At 42.6% G+C, this 20677-nt stretch overlaps 1 protein-coding gene across 1 annotated transcript in view; it reads right to left on the bottom strand.

The window, feature by feature from the left end:
* Nucleotides 1–20677, bottom strand: part of il1rapl1a (interleukin 1 receptor accessory protein-like 1a) — a 140333-nt gene that overhangs the window by 84867 nt on the left and 34789 nt on the right. The window contains exons 2-3 of the mRNA XM_053439044.1: nucleotides 6681–6966; nucleotides 470–656 (exon numbers count right to left, since the gene is read on the bottom strand). Coding sequence (XP_053295019.1) covers nucleotides 470–656; nucleotides 6681–6966 — 473 coding nt within the window. The remainder of the gene's footprint in view (nucleotides 1–469; nucleotides 657–6680; nucleotides 6967–20677) is intronic.

The raw sequence follows: 20677 nt of genomic DNA, 5'->3' as shown, positions 1-20677 counted from the left end.
CGAAGGAACCAATGTGAAAAAAAGCTGAAAAAGACATCAGGATCAAAAATAGGATTACGTTACGTCCTGCCTCTGCACCACCCCTCAGCTAAACACTCAGTTGTGAACGTTTCTAAACGAAGATTCCCCTGCTGCATTGTTCATGTGTGACAGTAAAACCTCTGGAGAAAGTCTGCACCCAGTTCTGCGGATGTTCTCCGGAATTGATGTCCCTATAGAGTAATCTGTCTGAGGGATCTGGAACCATGTTTCCAACAAGGCTTTTTAACATAAACAGCCTAGAATTTAGATGAAAACAAACCAATGAACCGTGTAAGAGTATTTCTCTGTGGTATCATCACAGAGATGGTTGCCCTCCTTATTACTTTTCCCCAAAACATTGCAAATATATTAAGTATTAGACAAACAGAAAACCTGAGGGAACCATCAGGAAAGGGATACAACCACATGTGAAGAAACATCTGCCCACCTTGTACCAGATGATGTCCGGCTCTTTTCCAGGTTCAACATAGTCGTCTATGTCGGGACACAGGATGTCTTTGCTCTTGCTGAGCTCAGCCTTCTCGCTTCGTCTCATGTCGGAGTTGTAGCAGAGGTTTGTTTCATTTTCCGCCACGGTCAGAGACATGGAGACCTTCATGCAGTACGTTGAGTTCCTGTGGGCAGAGAACAACCACACATCACACATCTCGATACTGGGAGAAACCGGGGAGGACGTTTCCCTGTCGCCTGCCATAGCTGTTAAGTACTGATGTTACATCACAGGAAAAAAGACAGAGAAAATGACTCTTAATCAAGTTCATGTTCATAAATAAAAAAATACTGTTACATGCTCAATGAGGTGGAGTTTTGTGTTATTCCCTTAGACACCCTTTCAGTTAGTTTTATTCTTCCACGTCTCTCCTCTGTCTCCTTCCTCCTCCCGTGTTTTGTGGGGTTAGTAATAACGACGTGTTCAGCAGCTTTACCGAGTCAATGACTCACGCTCACGACCATTATTGGATTTATGGGCGGGAGTCGGTCGGGCCTGCGAATGCTAATCAGAGGAGAGACAAATGCTGGGAGGGCCTCGCGACGTGAGGCAAAGCTGCTTGGTCATCACAAGGAGTCGGTCCCCGCCGCACATCCCCCGCGCTCTCCCCGGCAACCACCAGCACCTCACCCCTGATGCACACAAGCTGACAGAGGTGAGGGATCTCTCTCTCTTTCTGTCTCTTTTATCAATGTTGACGTGAGCATCATCATTAACCACCATCAGCCTCCATCATTTCAGCCCCTGTCACCGCTGACACCACCACGTCCCGCTGCACCCGACGCCCCAAAAGTGACTGTGACAAGGTGTTCCCTGAAAAGCTCCCACGCTGCGTGGCCAAAGCTATGAGGACAGCCACTCTTCTATGGCTGCTCACATGGGGCCTGATCGGATCGCACTTCCCAGCTCTCTGTGCACATAATCAGGTGCGTCTTATCTGTTCACAAAGACCAAATTATGTTTTTCTAACTGGAATTCATGTTTGTGTGTGTGTGTGTGTGTGTTCGTGGTAGAGATTAAGAGAGTTGGAGAGTGAGAGGAATCGGCAGGGACTGAATAAATGTAAGCATGTAGCCATGAAGACAGAAATGACCAATTACAGAAAAGTATGAATCATGTGTTGATTAGTGTTGATTTTGTGGTGGTCGCTACAAACACATCAATGTAAAAAATATGGTTGTTCATCGGGAGACTGTAGAGGGTCAGAGGACTTCAGCCGGGTAGGCGGTGTGGTGCGGTCAGACCTGAACTCACTCAGGACGGATGTCAACACCCGATCTGAACAGGGTCATTGATGTCCAGGCTCACAGTGGCTGTTCCACATCATCCCACAGTTCCATCTTCTACAGCACTGAGGTCAGGGTCAGGGTCATGGCTCTGTGTCGGTTACATTCTTCTTTGTCAAACCATTTCCTTATGGATCCCAATGAGTCCAGGGAGACATTGTCAGGGTGGACAATAAAAGGGGTCATCTTCAAACCTGAAGCACACGTACAGCTTCTTTGAATAGAAAGTGAGCGGCCTCGTCCAAACCTAGACAAATAGACCCACACTAAGAGCCCCCTGTACCTTTATAATGACAGTCAGTCTGTCTGCTGCCTGCAAGGTCCAGCCTGGCTGTGATCTGACTCGGCCGGTCCCTGGGTTTGCTCGAATGCCGGGCTGTACTTTCAGCCATATGGGCTTTCATTTCATTTCATTACATTTACGGCTCACCATATGCTCCCATTCACTGGAAATGACAGGGCTTCATATGATCTACTCAGGTTATGGACACAATAAGGGAGTCAGCCTCTCTCATGTAAACACCTCTGACCTCCCCAAGGCCATAAAACACAGATGTAGACACAAACACGTATACACACACACACACACACACACACACACACGTGGGAGAAAAATGTGGCAACGTGCATCTGTGGAAGACGGTGTAAAGATAGCAATGAGAGGAACAGAAGGAGAGCAGCAACAGGGAATGAGAGAAAAAAAAAAGATGCTGTATACTTTGGCTAGATAGAAGATGACTAAAAGGGCATCTGGAAAAATGCTGTAGGAAGCAAAAGTAAGATGCAAGATATTGCAACGGAGCCGTGCCCTCTCTGTGCTGACATCCAGCATTATCGACGCCATGCCTCCTATCTGGAGGGAACAGAGTGGGAAGATGCTGGGAGCTTACAAAGTACACTTGAACAGTATATTTGTTTAAAGAAAAGACCATCCAAGTGCACTCAAATACAAATGTGGATAAATATATGCACATGGAGGTGAATTCCCACGGCAGCCCCCAAAGCGCTGGTGGACATAACGGGGGGGATGATCAGAAATGACCTCTCTCAGTGCAGCACCTGAGCCGTTACGGTCCCCAGGGAGCCGATAGGAGACATCTCTAATAGTTAAATATTCACAGCGGGCGCCCTGTGGCATTGTGGGAAGGTGTCAGTGGCGCTGCTTGATTGATGGACAGCCGGGGGTCGATGCACAGTCCTGCGGTGTCTTTCACGTCTGTCACATTCTATTTGAGTGTGGCTGGAAATTAGCAGCGGATATTAGTCTGCGGCTCACGTCAGCTGTAATTCTCCACACATTATTATTCCACGTGTTGGATAATGTAATCAAGGGGAGGAAATACACACGGTGTCACCCCACTGCAGAACACAGAGTTATTACTGTAAAATAATTTATCTGCCTTAATACGCAAAGGGCCTGTTGCAGTGTGTGTGTGTGTGTGTGTGTGTGTGTGTGTGCGTGCGTGTGCGTGTGTGTAAGAGAGGGGGAGGATTTTCAGGATGTTGACTTTCTCTTCTTCAGCACAGTTGATTTTTAAGTGAAGCGATCACTTTGTCTTTAAACTACCGACTATCAGCTTTAATTTGAGTTTGCTTACATCAAGATTAGCTTTAAGTGAGATACGATAAAATCACTGAAGACAAAACTCTCCATCACTTCTAAACGATCGTTGTCATCATCAACACCACATTTCCGGTGTGTATTTGTTTTGAAGCTCAACAGACGGAAGAAAACAAATGCATCTGAATCTGATAAATCACAGTAATTGTGGTGTATGATATTCTTCTATTATGTAGCTTCGACATGTTACGTTTTTAAGCCCGGGCACAAGATGCTGCTGCCAAGAATTGTGGATTTTTAAATGTCAACATTTAAAAATCCACAATTCTGAGCAGCAGCAGATTAAGACGGTTAAAATGGCTGCAGCAAGCATTTTAGTTCTTAAGGATTATCTAATGATTTTCAAGATTTTAACATAATTTTTTGCTGAGCATTTGACAGGAAAACATGACATGAGCTGGAGCTAGTTGTCTTGTCTGCCGCGTCTTGGTAGAAAGACGTGTAACACTATAGCTGATCATTTTTTGGTCAGAGTGGTGGAGGTCATTGAAGCCACTTAATAAGGTCTCACGTTTTACAGTGAAATAACATTTGTGAAATATCAAACATACTGGAAAGAATCTTCCCATAAAAAAACAGCCCACAGGTTATCTGTGCAAACAGCTTGTTACGACCCATAGTAACGTTTTATTGTCAGGTGACCTCTAGCGACTGCAGTCATTATGACACAGTAAATGTAAGCAAAGGAGAGAGTGAGTGACGTGGCGCGAAGGAGGATTACCGTGACGTCACTGGATTTTGACACAGGAAACCACTGTTTGTTTCCTTTTTGAAAGCCTTTGACGTTTCTTTTGTCCGTGAGCTCTCTACCAGGTCACCTGTTTTTGTTGTAACCATGAAAAAAAGGGGAAAATCCCAACACCCAGAAGCTCCCGTTACAGGATTTATTTTGCCGTGGTGACGTTTCCAACACAAGGCTCTTCCTCGTCTACGGGATTTTCTCCTTTTCTTTAAAACGCTCTGTGATATTCTGCTAATCCCCTTGAAAATCTTCTGGATGTGCATGTTGTTCTCAGTTTTGTTGTTGTAACCATGACAACAAACTCTTTCCTTAAGCAAATTCCGATTCCAACCCAAACCCCCAATCTTTCGAATGAGTCAACTAAGTCATTTTGCACTGAAATCTAAACAAATTGGGCCGGATCAATAAGGCTTAACCATATATTCCTTTTTATAACCATGACTACAACGGTCTGTTACACCTGGTAGGGCCTGGCGCCATTTCAGGAGATGCTCTTTTGGGTCATATCAGAGGTTTGGGACATGTATCACCTTGTATCAGGGATAAGATTCTTGTTACTATAACGTTTTTTGGGGGATTGTTAAATCCACTGAGCTGTAGTTTATTGAGCAAATCTAAAATCAAACTAAACCAATAAACCAAACCCTTTAATAGAGCCAAATTAAAATCGTATCTATACATTTTGTTTTTTGTTTTTCAATGTTTGTCCAATCCACAGTAGTGTCATTAGGGGTTGTTATAATATTTGGAGTAATTTAGATGTCTGGATGAAGGAACGTCTGCCGCATCCTCTGCGTGAAATCAGACTGCGGCCAAAAGAAGACAAAGCCACATTTCCCTTCTCTTGGCCTGCAGGGAGTTTTCGGGGGGGGGGGGGGAGAGTTTGGGTCATACGTGCTAAACTGTGTGACTCAAAAGCTTACTCCCGAAACAAAAAGAGAATTTATTCCAGCGCAGAGGCAAATCTCTTGCAGTGTTCTGATTAGGGTATCTGAGAAGCCTGAAATCCCCCCAAGCTCAACACGAGCAGGCTGAGAAACGCAGAGCGAGGGGCCACTTTTCACAACTGTAGAGCTCTGCAGAATTACAGCACGCTCGGAATCACAAACAGGCGAGCGGGGCCGAGGATGTGTGAGAAAAAAAAAAAAAAAAAAATCACAAATAATCAAAGAGCAGATGAATTTACAGACAGACGACATTATGAAGTACTTGTGCCACATTAGTCCTGCAGAGGTCATTATGAATTGTGGTGGTAGGGGGTGTCACCGCACACGTGCACTCCCCTCTGGCACATTCAACGTGAACCCAGCAAGTCTTCGAGAGGCCTTTAACTGCGTTTATTAAAAAAAACGCCCTGAACAAAGAGCTGCAACGAGCCGTTTATTGAGGGATGTTCTTTGTTGTAAAGGTTAATAAGATAGTGCCACATAATTATGCATCTTGTATTAGAGTGTCGATAAAGAGTGTGCGTACCAGTGGGTGTTCTAGTTTGTATTACTTGAGTTTATATTCGGTTGTCTCTGCTGCGTCTACATTACCCTTCACATTAGGTATATTTATATGGAGCCTAATATTGTCATTGCAATCAGTTTAAAAGCCCCAGCGGAATAGAAATGTGCCTTATGAACACCTCAGTCTGAATAAAACAGGCTTAACTTGGCTTTGAATTTCCCATGATAGCAGAAAGGTTGTTTAATCCTTTTCACAAAACAATAAAAAACATGAAGAATCAAAATGATTAAATCTGATTATTTTCTGGCTGCGTCATTTCTAGTCATTCCCTTTTTCTTGACATGAATGCATTAGGACGTGCATGTCTCAATTCATAAGATAAGATATCTATTGAGAAACATAAATGACAAATCCATCATTTTGTGCATGTCGCAGTGTTGCAGTGTATAGTTTGTCTTTGTACAATAGCAGTGGTATTATTATTAAACCCAGTAACTGGAAAGGTACTCAGTAGAGCACCATCACTGCCAAAATTAAAACAGTCCCTGTAACTTGAATCAAGTTCAAAGATATCAGTTTCTGAAATTAACCTTTTTTTCACCTAGAACCATGAATCACTTCCTGGGACAATGGGTTCTTTCCTGACCCATAGCTCATCTTCTTACCAAGGTTCGTGGAAATCTGTTCCCTTGTTTTTGTGTAAACTTACTTACAAACAAATGGAGACGTCACCTCCTTTGCAAATGGAAAAAAAGAGAATAGAATTATTTAACCTGATTATTTCATATCCTATATCTTGCCGGATTGAATGAGGATGCACATTTCTCTTCATTAGGAGATCAAATATCCGTTGAGTAACACAAATTACAAATGGACACTGTTCCAAGTCCTTTTTTTGTTTGTGTGCACAGTCGATGGTGTTCCACTGTGTTAATTAGGAACCGTTAGAAGTCAAGGTAGGTATATATTTGAACTTTCGAGGGGGTAAACGTCAATTAAACTAGAGAACCTATTACAACCGATTTCTATTCCTTTGCTACCTCTTACCGTAAGACACAGGAGTACAGTCCGACATCCTGGACGTCGGCAGGTCTGAACCAGATGGCGTCCTCCTCCTTGCTCATGCGCGAGCCGTCGAAGGAGATGGGCTCCTCGAAGTCGCTGTGGCCGAGGCCGGAGCTGCGGTACCACATGAGGCTGAGGCCCACACTCTGCGCCTGGCTGTAGTTGGCCCGGATGTAACCGTAGAACAGGGCGCACTTGAGCCGCACGGGCTCGCCCTGCAGCACCCGGTACTTCAGGTAGTCCACTGACCAGTCTGTGCAGCCATCCGCTACAGAGAGACAGAGAGAGAGAGAGAGAGAGAGAGAGACACATTCAACAACAAATTACACAAGAGTGTGAGGGGAAAAAACGAAATATTGAAAGTAATAAAATATGAAAGCTCGCATATTTTCAATGTGCAAATACCAAGAGATATTATATTTCTGGCAAAACACTACTTTACAAAAACATATCAGAGAAATGAGGATTACCAGCTCATAAACCACCCACAATAATGCTCCTCTTATTTATTAGAAAACACTACCTAGAATAACTTTATTAGTTATGAGACACCAAGCGCTCTTCAGCACCGTGGAGGTAGAATATTGCACGGAGATGCCGAGCACGGAGAATAATGTATCAATTCCTCCGTATAACATGAGCTTTATTGTGTGTGAGCTTGTGAGGGATTGCAGTTTTTACCCCTCCTGCTATCTCGGCGCTGCTCACGCATTCAGGGCGAGTGGGCCACCTTTGCCTCTGCGGAGACGGCTCAGACAATCTCCCCGCAATATCCAAACACGCAACCGTTGTGACATTTGCGAATGAACTGTAAAATATCTCCATAAATGATGTCAGGCTCCTCCAAGTGCAGAGTTTGCACCGTAGCACCATTGCCCAAGGAGTGCAGGGGTAGTTCATTAACTGGGTGCACGCCTGGAGCTCTTCCAACATGGCGTGTCGCTTGTCTAACAGATCTATCGACAGATATTTTTCCCGGGGCCCTTTTTGTCGTCCATAGCAAACAGGCTAGCTCATCCATTTTTTACGTTCTCTGCTGACCGGACTGGGATTGGCCTACATGTCCATCTAGGTTAGTGTGCATACTGAAGTGGAGGTAGAGTCGTTAGTTTTTACAGATAAAATCATAAGATCGCACATGTAACACACAGGAAAACTGGATCGTCCTGCCTTATTCATGAGATGTAATGATACTTCAGATACTATAAATAAATTGCAGTGGAGATAAAACAAGACACAGTGGCTGAGAGGATATTTTGACAAAAATAAAAGACCCTGACGCAGGGGCCCTAGGCTCGCTTGTCTGCTCTGGTTTGAGCAAGCCGATCTCTCTCGATCCCCGAGCAACCAGAAGTTAACCCATGGCCAACTATCAGTCATTGACTAATTAACTAGCACTTGTTTGTCCAGCAGGTGAATATTAGAGAGCGGGTGCATGTGGAACCACAGTGCTTGAGAGAGAGAGAAGTGGTGATGGCGTGGTGAGATAAAGTAATAAGAGCCCTGCTGCGTGCCAGTCTGTGAGTGATACTGAGTCTCATGGGGACAGCTATGCTTGTAATTAATACTCTTAATTACCTGGGAAATAATGTGTGTGTGTCTGCGTGTGTGTGTGTGTGTGTGTAAATGTGTGTGTGTTAGCATGAGTGTGCGTTCCCTTTACGAATGGCTGTCTGCCTAATTACGTCTGTTAATTACTGGTAGGCTTATCCACAAATGTGTGTGTGTGCGCAAGCTTACGTACGAATGCGAGAGTCACATTAAGTGTGTGCACGGATGTGAGTGTGTGTGTAATGTGTGAAACCCTGTCTAATTATCACTCCTTATAATGAGAGCAGAGCCCTCTATAGAAGCAAAGAGGACACATATGCTTTTCACATGTAGTCTTCACAACTTAAAACGTGATTGTGCAACTGTGAAGCTTCTTACTGATGAAAACCATTAGCAGTCTAAATACTGTAGTATAGATACAATATATAGCATATTTTACATTTCTTGAATATCACCTTAAAACTAAGATTTTTGTTTTGTTTTTTCCCAAACAGTTAATTTCTCTTGTTTTGTGTATTTATCCTTTTTGAACGACCCTGGTTTCTGAAGTACATCTTTCCATTTGCTCCAATGACGATTCAGAAAATCTGTATGAAAGGTTTTTAAGCCTGGAATCTGCTAAGAGATGAATCAGGATGACAAATCAAAAAAACTCAATCAGAAAAAGGAAAAAGGAAAAAAAGGTAAAAGTACAAGACTGTGTTTATTTGAGTGAAGGAACTTTGCGTCCCATAAACCATTGCGATTGAGCCTCTCCTTGAATGTAACCTTGTTGTAGTGATTTTTATTTGATCTGTAAAAAAAAAGTTAGGAAGAAGAATTCATGGTCATATTGTAACGCTGAACAAACTGATCATAGCTGAAGTTATTTTTTAACTTGTAGTAGATAATTCTGTGTTAACAGCGAGCTTCACCAATCAGAGACGTGGCTATAACACCTGAGTATTAGGGGTCGTGTCATATTCCTCCTGGTCATCGCCAATACAACTTAAAACGTTTTTCTTGATGCACAGTTGATATCATAACGACTTGTGGCCTCTACAGCAGCAAATAATATTGTTTCCCAATCTCATAGCTTGTGTCAACTCTACCTTGGATGGTAAAAACATTATGGCTGGTAATCAAAAACCTCCCACTCAGGAAGGGAATCGGGTTTTACTTCCAGAACTGCGCTGTTGAGCTCCTGAGGAGAAACACAAAGCCACGGACTAATACTCGCTCTCTAACGTAAGAGAGAATTTCCATTGAAGGCAGCAGGTAACTCCTCTGCTCTCTCTGCATATCAATCTGCTAATCAGCAGGGACAGCGGAGGCTTCATTCAGCCTTTTCTTTATTCACCCTCTACACCTCCTAATGGATATGACCTCTGCCTCGCTCCCTCACCCACTCCATTTGCAGCCGCTCTGTCACAACAAAAACTATTTATTCTAATGAGCCGGTATCCTGATTCACAATGAAAAAACATTACATTCAGCGGGAGTCTGACCTCCTTCTGAAAAATGAGCCCACGGGTCGTCTGTGCACGCAGCTTGTCCCGACCTTGTTCGCTGACCTCTAGTGGTCGGAGTAATGATGACGGGAGCAAACGGGGTGCAAATTTTGTTCTTAAAGAGCGACGACTGTTCCATAACTTTTCTAAGCACCTTGACCATCCTCTCCCGAAAGGTCTTCTGCAAGGATAGAGACAAGTGAACTATAAGGTGGTGTGAGTTGCCCCTCATTTGCTTTCACCGGGCAGTCTGGACGATGTGTGCTATCGGAGTACCAAACTCTGCATGCACAAGGGTACACACATGTAACCACACACAACAAGGAGGCTAACTCCTAACAGACCTCCCAATGGGAGTTATATAACACAGTTGGCCTGAGGGAAACCGTATTTACATCTGAAACTCAAAAAATGTTTTATCAACTCAATTAGACGCTGACATTTGCCTCATCCCCACGCTGGGCCGGGAAATCAATGATTCCCCCAGCTGGAGGAATACTGCAGTGCCCACCTCTCACTCTGTCTCTGCTGACAACACATTCACACACACACACACACACACACACACACAGGATCTCCTTCCTCTACTCCCTTGCTGCACCTCTGGGACATCACACCTTTGTAGCAGTTTTGTTCAACCACTCTAAGACAAGTCCATAATGTAAAGGATGTGTCCCTCATGGCATGTCACACTGGCCTCTGCTCCACTGGATCGTACTGCAGCACCACAGCTTTACTGACCACTGCTACTCTGATGCCCCAACACTGCTACATCACGCGACGTGTAGAGGTCTGGCTGGTGCAAGGGAATAGCCAAGAGGGAATGTCAAGCTGCGGAATATGTGTGAGTGTGTGTGTGTGTGTGTGTGAGCGCGTCTCATAGAAACCTTATCATTATCTGTATCGAGGCAGACCTGTCCGTTCCAGTGTGACACTAACCCAAGTCAATAAATACAGACCCCTGAGCAAGAATAAATTTATCCGCATTCATGCATAAACACTCTTAGAAAAAAACTAATAAACACCCTTGCAGCACTCTCTCTCACTCACACTCAGACACACACAGAGGCCTCCTGCTTTCTTTTTGTCCTATAATCAAATCCCCATTATCCTTTCACCACCGCATATTACTCCAGGGTGCCTTGGTCTCCTACTCGCATGTCTCTCACTCTCACACTATCCCTCTCATATCACTCTCAGTCATCGGCGTCTCCCCTCTCATCAGTACCTGCTCTCCTAATGAAGTGTAATTATCAGATGTTGGGTGGGCGGCAGGGTTCTCACAGGCCATGGAGACTTTCAAGGATCTATATGTGGATAAGGACTCTTGAATAACTTTGCCTCGCTCCTTCTCTTCTTTCCTCCTTAACTTGCACCCACTGACTCCATCTTTATCTCCCTGTCCAGACGACTTGATCCCTCTAACTTGGCCTGGTTGGTGATTTCCCTCCTCCTTCCTCATCTTGACAACAATATTATTCATCATTCTGTAGAATTTACTTTCATATGGAATACACATTTACCGCACAGAACAAAGATCTCGATTAAATTCCACCTATATATTCTGAGGTGAGGCTAAGTGTGCACTATAGATCTTCATAACTGTCTGGCCTTAACAGTGCAGGTAGTGGGGCTCCCTACAGTAAGGTAGCCTTGGTATAAGATAAAACACAAAAAAACATCTTTAATCTTTTGGCAAAGAACAAAAGATTAACAAGATTATGACCATGGGCCCTAAACACACTTGCCACATACCCCTACCATCACATCCCCTGAAGACTTAATCCAATCTATACCATTACATGATCTAATCTACAAAAGTATAAAACATTCCAACTACCTTCAAAATCATATTTAGTCAAAATGTTTAAGACAACTTGAAACATAATACAGAACCTAACTAGAAAGGCCCTCAGAAGAGAGAACCTGGGTCTCACCCTGCAGCAGCAGAAGTCACTGGAGATCACTGGCTTTATCTTTTTCACCTCCACTGTTCCACCGTGTCCCTGTCTGATCCCTGAGTCTTTCTTCCACCCTCGTTGGCCAAGAGAGGTAAATGTTGAAAGCATCCAACCTCCTGTGTAACTTTTAATGGGGTTTGCATCCATCTGTCTCTCCTGTACATGCAGCTTCAATGTGCACATAAAAACCCTGACTGCAAACACAGACATTTTTTGAAAAAATATTAAATAAAGCCAACAAGGACTAGAAGATTCTGCGATAAAAGACAAATGATGAAAAAAGCAGTTTTGACAAAGAGCGACCGAAACAGACAAGGAGAGGAAATGTTGATGCATACGGAGCATGCGATGTAAACATGTTCTCTAGAGCAAACCCTGATGAGGAGACTGTATCACTCCGTGCATCAACGGAGTGATAGTGAGGAGTGTCAGGTTATAATTAGAATGTCACACAGTACAGCGCATATCTCCGCCGAGGCCCGACGGTCTCCTTAAATCAATCAAGCAGCACCAAATTTCACACACTCATAGATATCAGTCCCCTGAATGTTCTTCTTTAAACAACATCCATGAATCAGTCACTGGGAAAAAGTTTAAAAAATAACTATTTTGTCCAAGAAAGTGAAAATAAAGTCCTGGATCTACCCCCTGATTCTGCTACACACCAAACGTCAATATGTCCTTCCATCAAGGTTTGTTAAGTTCCGTTAAACTCAATCCACTAATGAAATCTATGCTCAGTCCGAACTAACATAATATTAAAAAGTAGAAATGATCATTTTCATTCCAAACCAGGGCAAACACACTATGATGATATGTATTGGGCAATAATAGAGAAATGTCCATTATTTTATATTATTCTCTTATCTACTTATTGAGTCACTGATCAATATTAACGAGGTTTAGTGTTTTATGCTGACATTTGAACAAAGGTAACATTAACAAACATGGAGGCGAGCGAACGAGACACACAGCAGGGTAATTCTGCGCAACCCTTTAAGACTGTTTATTAAACTTTACTGAACACACTGTAAATATTTTACTTTGGTAAAACTGTGAGTCAGTACAATTGTGTTTGTATTTAATACTCCCTTTAATACTCTTGCTCTTTCCTTTTCCCGTCGTCTCCTTGTCTTTGGAACTACTCTAAGTGACTTATCTTTCTTTTAATCTCCCCCTCTGTGCTGTGCCACTCAATATTTTGGTCGCGACATCATTCTCTTTCACCGACAGTTCACCATTGTTCATTTATATGCAAATGTGGACCAATACAGATAATTTCCCTCTAAAGACAGTGGCCAACTACCTTTGCTGTCTATTCAAGAAACAGAGTTAAACTGGGAGCGGTTCTCTAATTTGGATAAATCGACATTCCACTTCGTCTTTCTCTCACATGTCACGACTGCATAACCGAGGGAGGAATAAAGATGTGGATTCTAACTTTAAGTAAATGAATTCTTTAATAACCAGTTACGTAGCAACCAGTGATTGTTTTGTCCTTAGCAACAGATCTTTCCTCTATTAAGACAATCAAAACCAAAATCCTGCTCTCTGTTTCTTATTGTAAACATAAGCTGGGGCCATGTGTACATTGGTTGCTGCCTATTTGTATTTAATATGAAAATATATTCATTGGAATATATAAAAGAGTCTGTACCACGTCACGGTACCGGGAGATGTTACAGGGGAAGCCGCACACTGATTACCTGATGTTTCAGCAGCTGCCGCTGTGACATGCAGCCCAGGGAGGAAATTAAGGCATTTAAAATCCTTTGGCAGCAAATTGCTAAAATGTGTGTAAAAATTATATATTTCTGTCGAAGTCATAATCCACTCCAATGTGAACACAGAAAAACTTCTTCCACTTTGACTTCCCTGAGGATATCATCATCTGTGATTTGCACGTCCCACAAATAAACGCCCATTAATGCGCCTTGAATGAGAGAACAGATGCTCTGAAGTTGCCTTAGAGTGATAATGTTCCAATATGGTCTTCAGTCTCAAAGTAGTAACTACATGCATGGGCACACTGCAGACACAAGCTTTTGAATGGTGGTTATGGTCACAGCCCAACTACTAACTCCATGGCAACATTTTACTTCCCGTTTTAATCCCCTTAAAGGCCACAAATTAAAGTAACTGCAGTTCCAAACATTTAGAGCATTTTTATTCCCCAAACAGAAATAAGACAAATTAACCAAACGAGTTGGGAAGGGAGCTATAAAATCAATTTGACCTTTGACTATAAGTGCCCACTTTCGGGCTGATAATGTGCCAGTAAAATTATTGTGCAAGTTTTCAAATTGTCACATTACCTCAACCTTTTGGAAATGTGTGGATTCCACTCGGGTCTGATTTACTGGCACTAGAAGGTAATTAAGCTCCAGACTGGGCCTTCTGCTTGAGACAACTAATCTTTCACTTAACCAGTGAAAGAGGCTGTTTTCTGGGTTTATCCCCATTGTCAAATTTATAATATTGTTTTATAAATGATTTTAAAGTAAGGACAAAATGACTTTTTGCATTAATAAATGTATGCTAATGTACTTGTAATGATGTCTGTAATAGCTTTATTTTAATGTCTAATTTTGTGTCCACCTCATGTCTGATACTTATTTATATATTTAGGTTTTATTTTTCTTGTGGTTCTATGGCAGTGAGGCGGAAAACTATGACAAACATATTTCGAAGACAATGAATTGCTATTACCTCATTAATGTGCTTGTTCAATGTATATATTAAGAGCATTTTCACCACTAATTTGGGCAAAATATACCCTGAATAAACCTGTGTGAGTCTGTGTGGGTGTGTGACCACATTAGTACGATATACTCATCCCATCCTATTGTGTGTTAATTGAATAAACGCCTCCACTTCTCCACATCTTGATTTACTATTATTATTTTTCCAACCTGAAATTATTTCTAGTGCACACGCTGTAAATTGAGCTATAATGTGCAACAGGGTTACATGAAACTGTTGAACCTCCACCTGAGCACCACAGAGGGGGATACAGGAACAACAGGGAAATGAAGTAAATCTAATTTCTGGCCGTGGATGTGGAAATTTACATACATATTGGCAGAGTAATTTAAAAGGCAAGATGAAGCTTTGAGAGATAAACCAGGAACAATACCTAAAACTGAAGCAAATCCCTGACAATAAGATTTAAATGCAGGTGTTCGGACGGGAACTGCAAGCAAATGTATTTGTGGCTACAATAAATACAAAAAGTAAAATAAAACATAAGTCTACTAAGTAGAGGAGGATCAAACACACTTTAAAGTTTGCCTGAAGGTGACAGTCAGTGGTGCTGTGGTTTCACATGGAAACCAGGGTGGGTTAGTTGCCCTTGACCAAGTTCAGTAAAGCTGAACAGATCCTTTTAATAACTCTCCAATTGACTTCAAATTAACCAGAACCCGTTATAGAACAGAAATTTCCCCTGTTGTGTGAGAAAGGGTGTCACCGAGACATTAGCTTTTTGACTCTCTCTCTGTCTCTCTCTCTCTCCCTCTCTCCCTCTCTCTCTCTCCCTCTCTCCCCTACTCTCTCTCCCTCTCTCCCTCTCCCTCTCTCTCCCTCTCCCACTCTTTATTCCTTTCTCTTCACGATAAAGGGCTCTTTTTAAGAAGAACAGAAAGCTTGTCAGGAATTGGCCAGCTGGAGAAAGTCATTTGAGGCCACAAATTGATGCGCTCAGGGTTCTCAATAGTATCTCTCCAATAGTGGAAGCGGGATGGTGGGAGATGTGCTGGCCGGGACATTGTTCCTCATAAATGGCTCTTTATTTCATAGGCGAAGTTGGGGAAATGAGTGCCGGCGTTCACGGCTTCTGCCGGACAGCGGAGGACCGCCATGCGTTAAATGGAACACTAAGAAACAGGAGACCCTAATATCTTAACAATGACAAAGTCTCCCGCTCACCTTCATCATGTGCAGTTTTACTGGCAATTGGAACACATGCAAATAAAGTCCCCAGAAGTTGTAAAGTCAAGACTGTGTGTGGACGTCATCCATCATGCTGACGGGGCGTGGGCAAGCTACATGGACATGAATCTATACGCAGGCTGAGCCGGGAAGCCTGAACCGTGACTGGGGAGAAAGGCTCGAAAGAGGAGACGCGTTTCAAATCACGAATCTCAAATGCAGAGTCGGCGTGCACATATGTTTTTCTGCGGGGGAAACTCTGTGTCTATATGCAGGTGTCAGTCCGCCGTGTCGTATTTAAATGCCAGTAATTTCTCCTCTCTCCGCCTGCCTGTGTGTGTGTGTGTGTGTGTGTACGTGAGTGCTCTCCACCGTGCAGCTGTGATCCATGAGACTCAGGCTGAGCTGTCACTCCGCTAATCTCCCCCAGTAGAAATACAGCTTGGAAAATGTCATCCCAACATTCCGAATTGTGTTTACACTCGCTGCAGGTTCCATCGCTCCTAATTTGACAAGTCATTATCACCCATGCTCCTCTCCCTCTTCCCTCTTGTGGCCTGAGAGACAAAAATAAAGGAGAGGAAGAAAGTTGAGGGAGGAAAACAAGGCCATGAAATCCCACTCGCAGACGCACAATTGTGCTCTCGATAATAAGGTAATCCAAACACCTAGGCTAGAATCTGAAGGATTATTGTTATTATCATTTTTTTTTTTTAACTTCTCTCCAGTCTTTGAAAAAAGTCGTCCCCTAAGGTGTGCTTATGTTTATGAAATATGAAAAACCTGAGAGAGAGCCCTCACGGCGGAGTTTTTGTCTGGTGAAAAAGTAAGAGGCCTCTCACACAGCGGGGCTGACGGTGAAGTCAGCAGTGACAAAGACAGCTGTCGTGAGAAAACTGTGCATAGACACAGTACGTTTTAATTTAACAGCCTGGATGTTTCTTCAAAGCGTTTTCTTATCTGATGCTAATCAGATGATGCTGGATGGATGGATGGATGGATGGATGGATGGATGGATGGATGGAGAGAGAGAGAAAAAGAGAAAAAGACTATAGTTCAAGATGGAGGACATGTCAGCTCCCAAAAAGGGAAGCCAAAGGCTGACATCAGTATAAACCCCAGCTACTCCATGTTAGCAGATGGGACATGGATCAAACTAAGAAGTCAAAGTGCATGTTAAATACATTTTTCTAAAAGATGGTTTCTGCAATTTTAGGTAGTTCTAACCACAATGATATATATTGAGGTGTTCATTTTCCAGCTAATTTGGTTTTAATAAACAGGGTCAAACGTCATGATTGACAGCTGTGACTGACGAGTCTGTGCTAGTCTCTTGTGCACAAAATGGCGGCACCCGTATCTGGAGAAAAGTGGAGACGCAACGTCCATTTTTACTCATTGTTAATGGTTTGGGCAAAATTACAATTTGGCTGGGATTTGTGGAAAGAGCATGATTTAATTTAAAGAGCTTGATAAGGTTAAATAATTCAACACTGTTGATCGTCAGTTGTAGTTAAAAATTGTGGTCTTACTCATTCATTCATCCTCCATAACCTGCTACCCTCTGTAGAAATTAGTGATTTTTACTACGGCCACTAGGGGGCTTTGTCCTTTTAATGTAAACATATGTCGTTTTTGGGCTCTAACTGAAATAAATGAGGGATTTGTGTTTCTTGTGAGCGTCTCTCATATTATAAATGATTGTTTACATGTATCACTATGGCCTTGTTAGGATGATGATGCAATCCAATAGTGGTGGTTTCACTTGATTGGTTATGTTGAAAATGACTCAGTGACAGTAATGACAAAAGAAAGCTTCCCATTCCGGAAAAAAGAAATTCCAGAAACTCAGTATTTTCCTCAAAACTTTAGTGGACCATTGGATTATGTAGCCTCGGGGTTCGTGAACGAGTATTTCTCATGACCTCTATTACTCGGCGTACGACTTGCAGCCTGCGGGAAACTCCAAAACGTAAAATCAAACTGCGTAAGAGAACACACAGAAGAATTGGGGTCGTGGATAGACGCTACACCACCACTAATGGTTCTGGTTGACTGCGACAGTCCCTGTAGATTGGTCCAGTGATTCAGATTTGTACTGTTTCCCGAGGAGCTATCAATGATGAACAGTAATGGATGTAATACTTCTGAGGCAGACAACCTAATACAATATTTATGTTTTATATGCATTGGCCTCATACTGCTGTCAGATCTACTGATATGTTACTTTGGTCATCAATGTGCATTTTTCATTATTTACCATGTTTCATAATACATAGGGATGATTTATTCATCTAAGACATTAAGCATCTCAGTGATAGTCTTTGTACATTCTGTTTATCACCATAGAAACCCTTTATGTTTCATGTTTAGGCATTAAATGCTTATTTCTTAATTTAATCTGTTTGATCAGAGAATATGTTTGTATGATCACACACTGGATAAATCCGGACACAAGGGGAAACAATTAACTTTTTTTAATCTATATTTTATTTTTCCTTTCGAAAACAGTTTGGTTTGTCTCTTCATTCTGTGTCTGAAACAAATGGATCCATGAATAAAATAAAATGTACGCCTTAGCAAAAAAAGTCCATGGTCGAATAAGAAATGTGATGTTAAACCAAGGTGATGGCAGGAGAATTGTCAGTGAGAGAGATGGTGGGAGAGCGGTGGAGGCAATGACCCGTCCATCCATCCAGTCAGTGAAGAGACGTCTCCAGTGAGAGCCGGCACTCAGGGCCAGAAGAGTTAATAACACAGTGCCCCCCGGCCAAGAGCAGGGCACCGTGCCCCTGATCATCAGCTCACACACACGCAAACCGCACACGGCACACACTCACACACACACACACACACACACAGACACACACAGTAGTTTTTTATCGACAAAGCTACAAACTGCTATGATGGATAAAAGCAATGTGTGGTCTGTCATCGCCTGATGATGATTATTGATTGATAACACAAAAGGCACTACTTTAACAATTCCAGCACATGATCTAAAGCACATGCTGCGAATGCATTTAGGCCGTGTCCAAATCTATTGCTGGTTAAAGGTTGACAGGCCAGGTAAGTGGTTGAAAAGGATTGGGCTCAGTTTCTTATGTAATCATGCTTGTGTTTTGAGCGTAACATGTAATGCACTATTCAAAGTGACATATACCACTCCCTTAGACAGCTAGGTGCACTTGCTGTGGATTTCCATTATGATGGCAGATTTCCCAGGTAGTAAGACAAGTAATGTGGGTAAGGAATCTATCTGTGTGTGTAACAAGTGACGTAAATGCAGGTTTTGCGCTCACCTAAGAAAGTGCATATCATTATTTTGATAACTTGAAAGAAGGGGGCCCTCAGTAAGGTGCGTATCTTCAAAGGCCCAACAATATACATTAGGGGTAAGGGTTAATATTACACATCCATAAATTTGAATGCCACTAACATTTCTGGTTTGTATCTTCAAAATCCATGAATTATACTCTAAGAAATCTACAAAAACTAAAAGCCTTTAGATATTTAAGAAAAGGTAGGATTCAAAGCTCCTCCTCCGGATCTGCACCAAATTGAATGGGTTCTTTCCTCGGTCATGCTGATCACCGCCATGGAAATCAGGTGAATGGCTTTTATGAAATCCTGCAAACTAAGAACAAACAAATACCGGGACAATCATAAACATATTGTCGGTGGTGATAATAATGGTGCTCCCTGGACTTTAAGTGCTTGTTGGTCAATCATGCAACGCCTCCAGATTACAAAGAGCCAATAAAGACCAACAAACCTAAGGGTGCTATGATGGGCTAAGAGCAATTTCTTTTTTAACTACTTGGGTACTGGAGCAGAACAATGACAACTGCATTGTTCTGCAACAACGCACGTAGCATTGTTGCAATCCCTTTGCAATGTGGGTAGCAGGTAGGGACCAGAGTCGAAAAGGTCAATAATAAGGTATTTTTTATACCATTCATTCTGCTGCACATGCCTTAAAAATAATTTCTCCTGTTTCCCTTCATCCTCTTTCGATCCTTTCATCTTTTTTCCATCTATCCTTACTGTCCATCTATTTTTACCGCTCGTGTTTTCTCTTATTATCCGTTGAGCCTCTACCAGTGTATTAACAAGGCCAGAGTGCCACAGAGAGTGGCCACTTAAGAGAAAACACAGAGGCAACACAGACTAGTGACTCACACATTCACACTGGTGATAACCCCCCTTCTGCTGCTGTTCCACCTCTGTAATTTCATCAACCGCACAGAGGTGACGATGAAGCCGTGATGATCTCCGGACACATCATGATTTTGCTCCCAGCGTTTCTCGCCGTGACACCTTCCAGCTCGTCTCAATCATTGATCATCCTTCGACCGCTTTCATTACCTCGTGCTCATCTCTCATTTAATCCCAACTGTCCCACGACCCTATACATCCCAACATCCCCTATCTTCTTTTCCAATAAACTAATTTGCATATGTACACAGAATTGTGGGCAGCACTGCGTCGTGGTGTTAGCAAGAAAGTTCACGGCTCGAATCTCTGTACGTCACCCCTGCTGGTGACCTTCAGAGCAGCCCATCAAGTACCAATAAAAACCAAGTTGAAAACTCCTGAGGAACAGAAAAGCTAAACTGGGAGTTGAAAAATAAAGATGAAATGAGAGCTGTGTGTGTGTGTGTTTGATACGTGTCAGAACTGTGAGTGTATGTGTGACATTGACAGTATATGTATGACACCGTTTATATTAAGGGAGAGGATAAATGAGCAAGTGCCGAAGATGAAAGAACATTTCTAATTAAGACGAGTATGAAGCGTGGTTCATTAATAATGCAAAAATCATTACCCCATAACGATAGCGCCCCAGTTAAAAGACACTGTACACGAGCATGTGTGTGTTGGCTCGCCAGTGCCTGCATCCACGTGTGTGTCTAGTGTGTAAGTAAAATGGATTCCTCAAGTGATTTGATGCCAATAATTTATCTCCTCTTAATGGCCGAGGGAAAAAAATCCATACAGCTTCTCAGAAACCTCCGCGGTGCGTGTGTGCTTGTGCATAAGGAGA

This window comes from Pleuronectes platessa, chromosome 14 (genome assembly GCF_947347685.1).
Source record: "Pleuronectes platessa chromosome 14, fPlePla1.1, whole genome shotgun sequence".
NCBI lineage: Eukaryota > Metazoa > Chordata > Actinopteri > Pleuronectiformes > Pleuronectidae > Pleuronectes > Pleuronectes platessa.
Note: the sequence above shows the minus strand (reverse complement) of the source record. Positions and strands in the feature narration are given on the sequence as shown.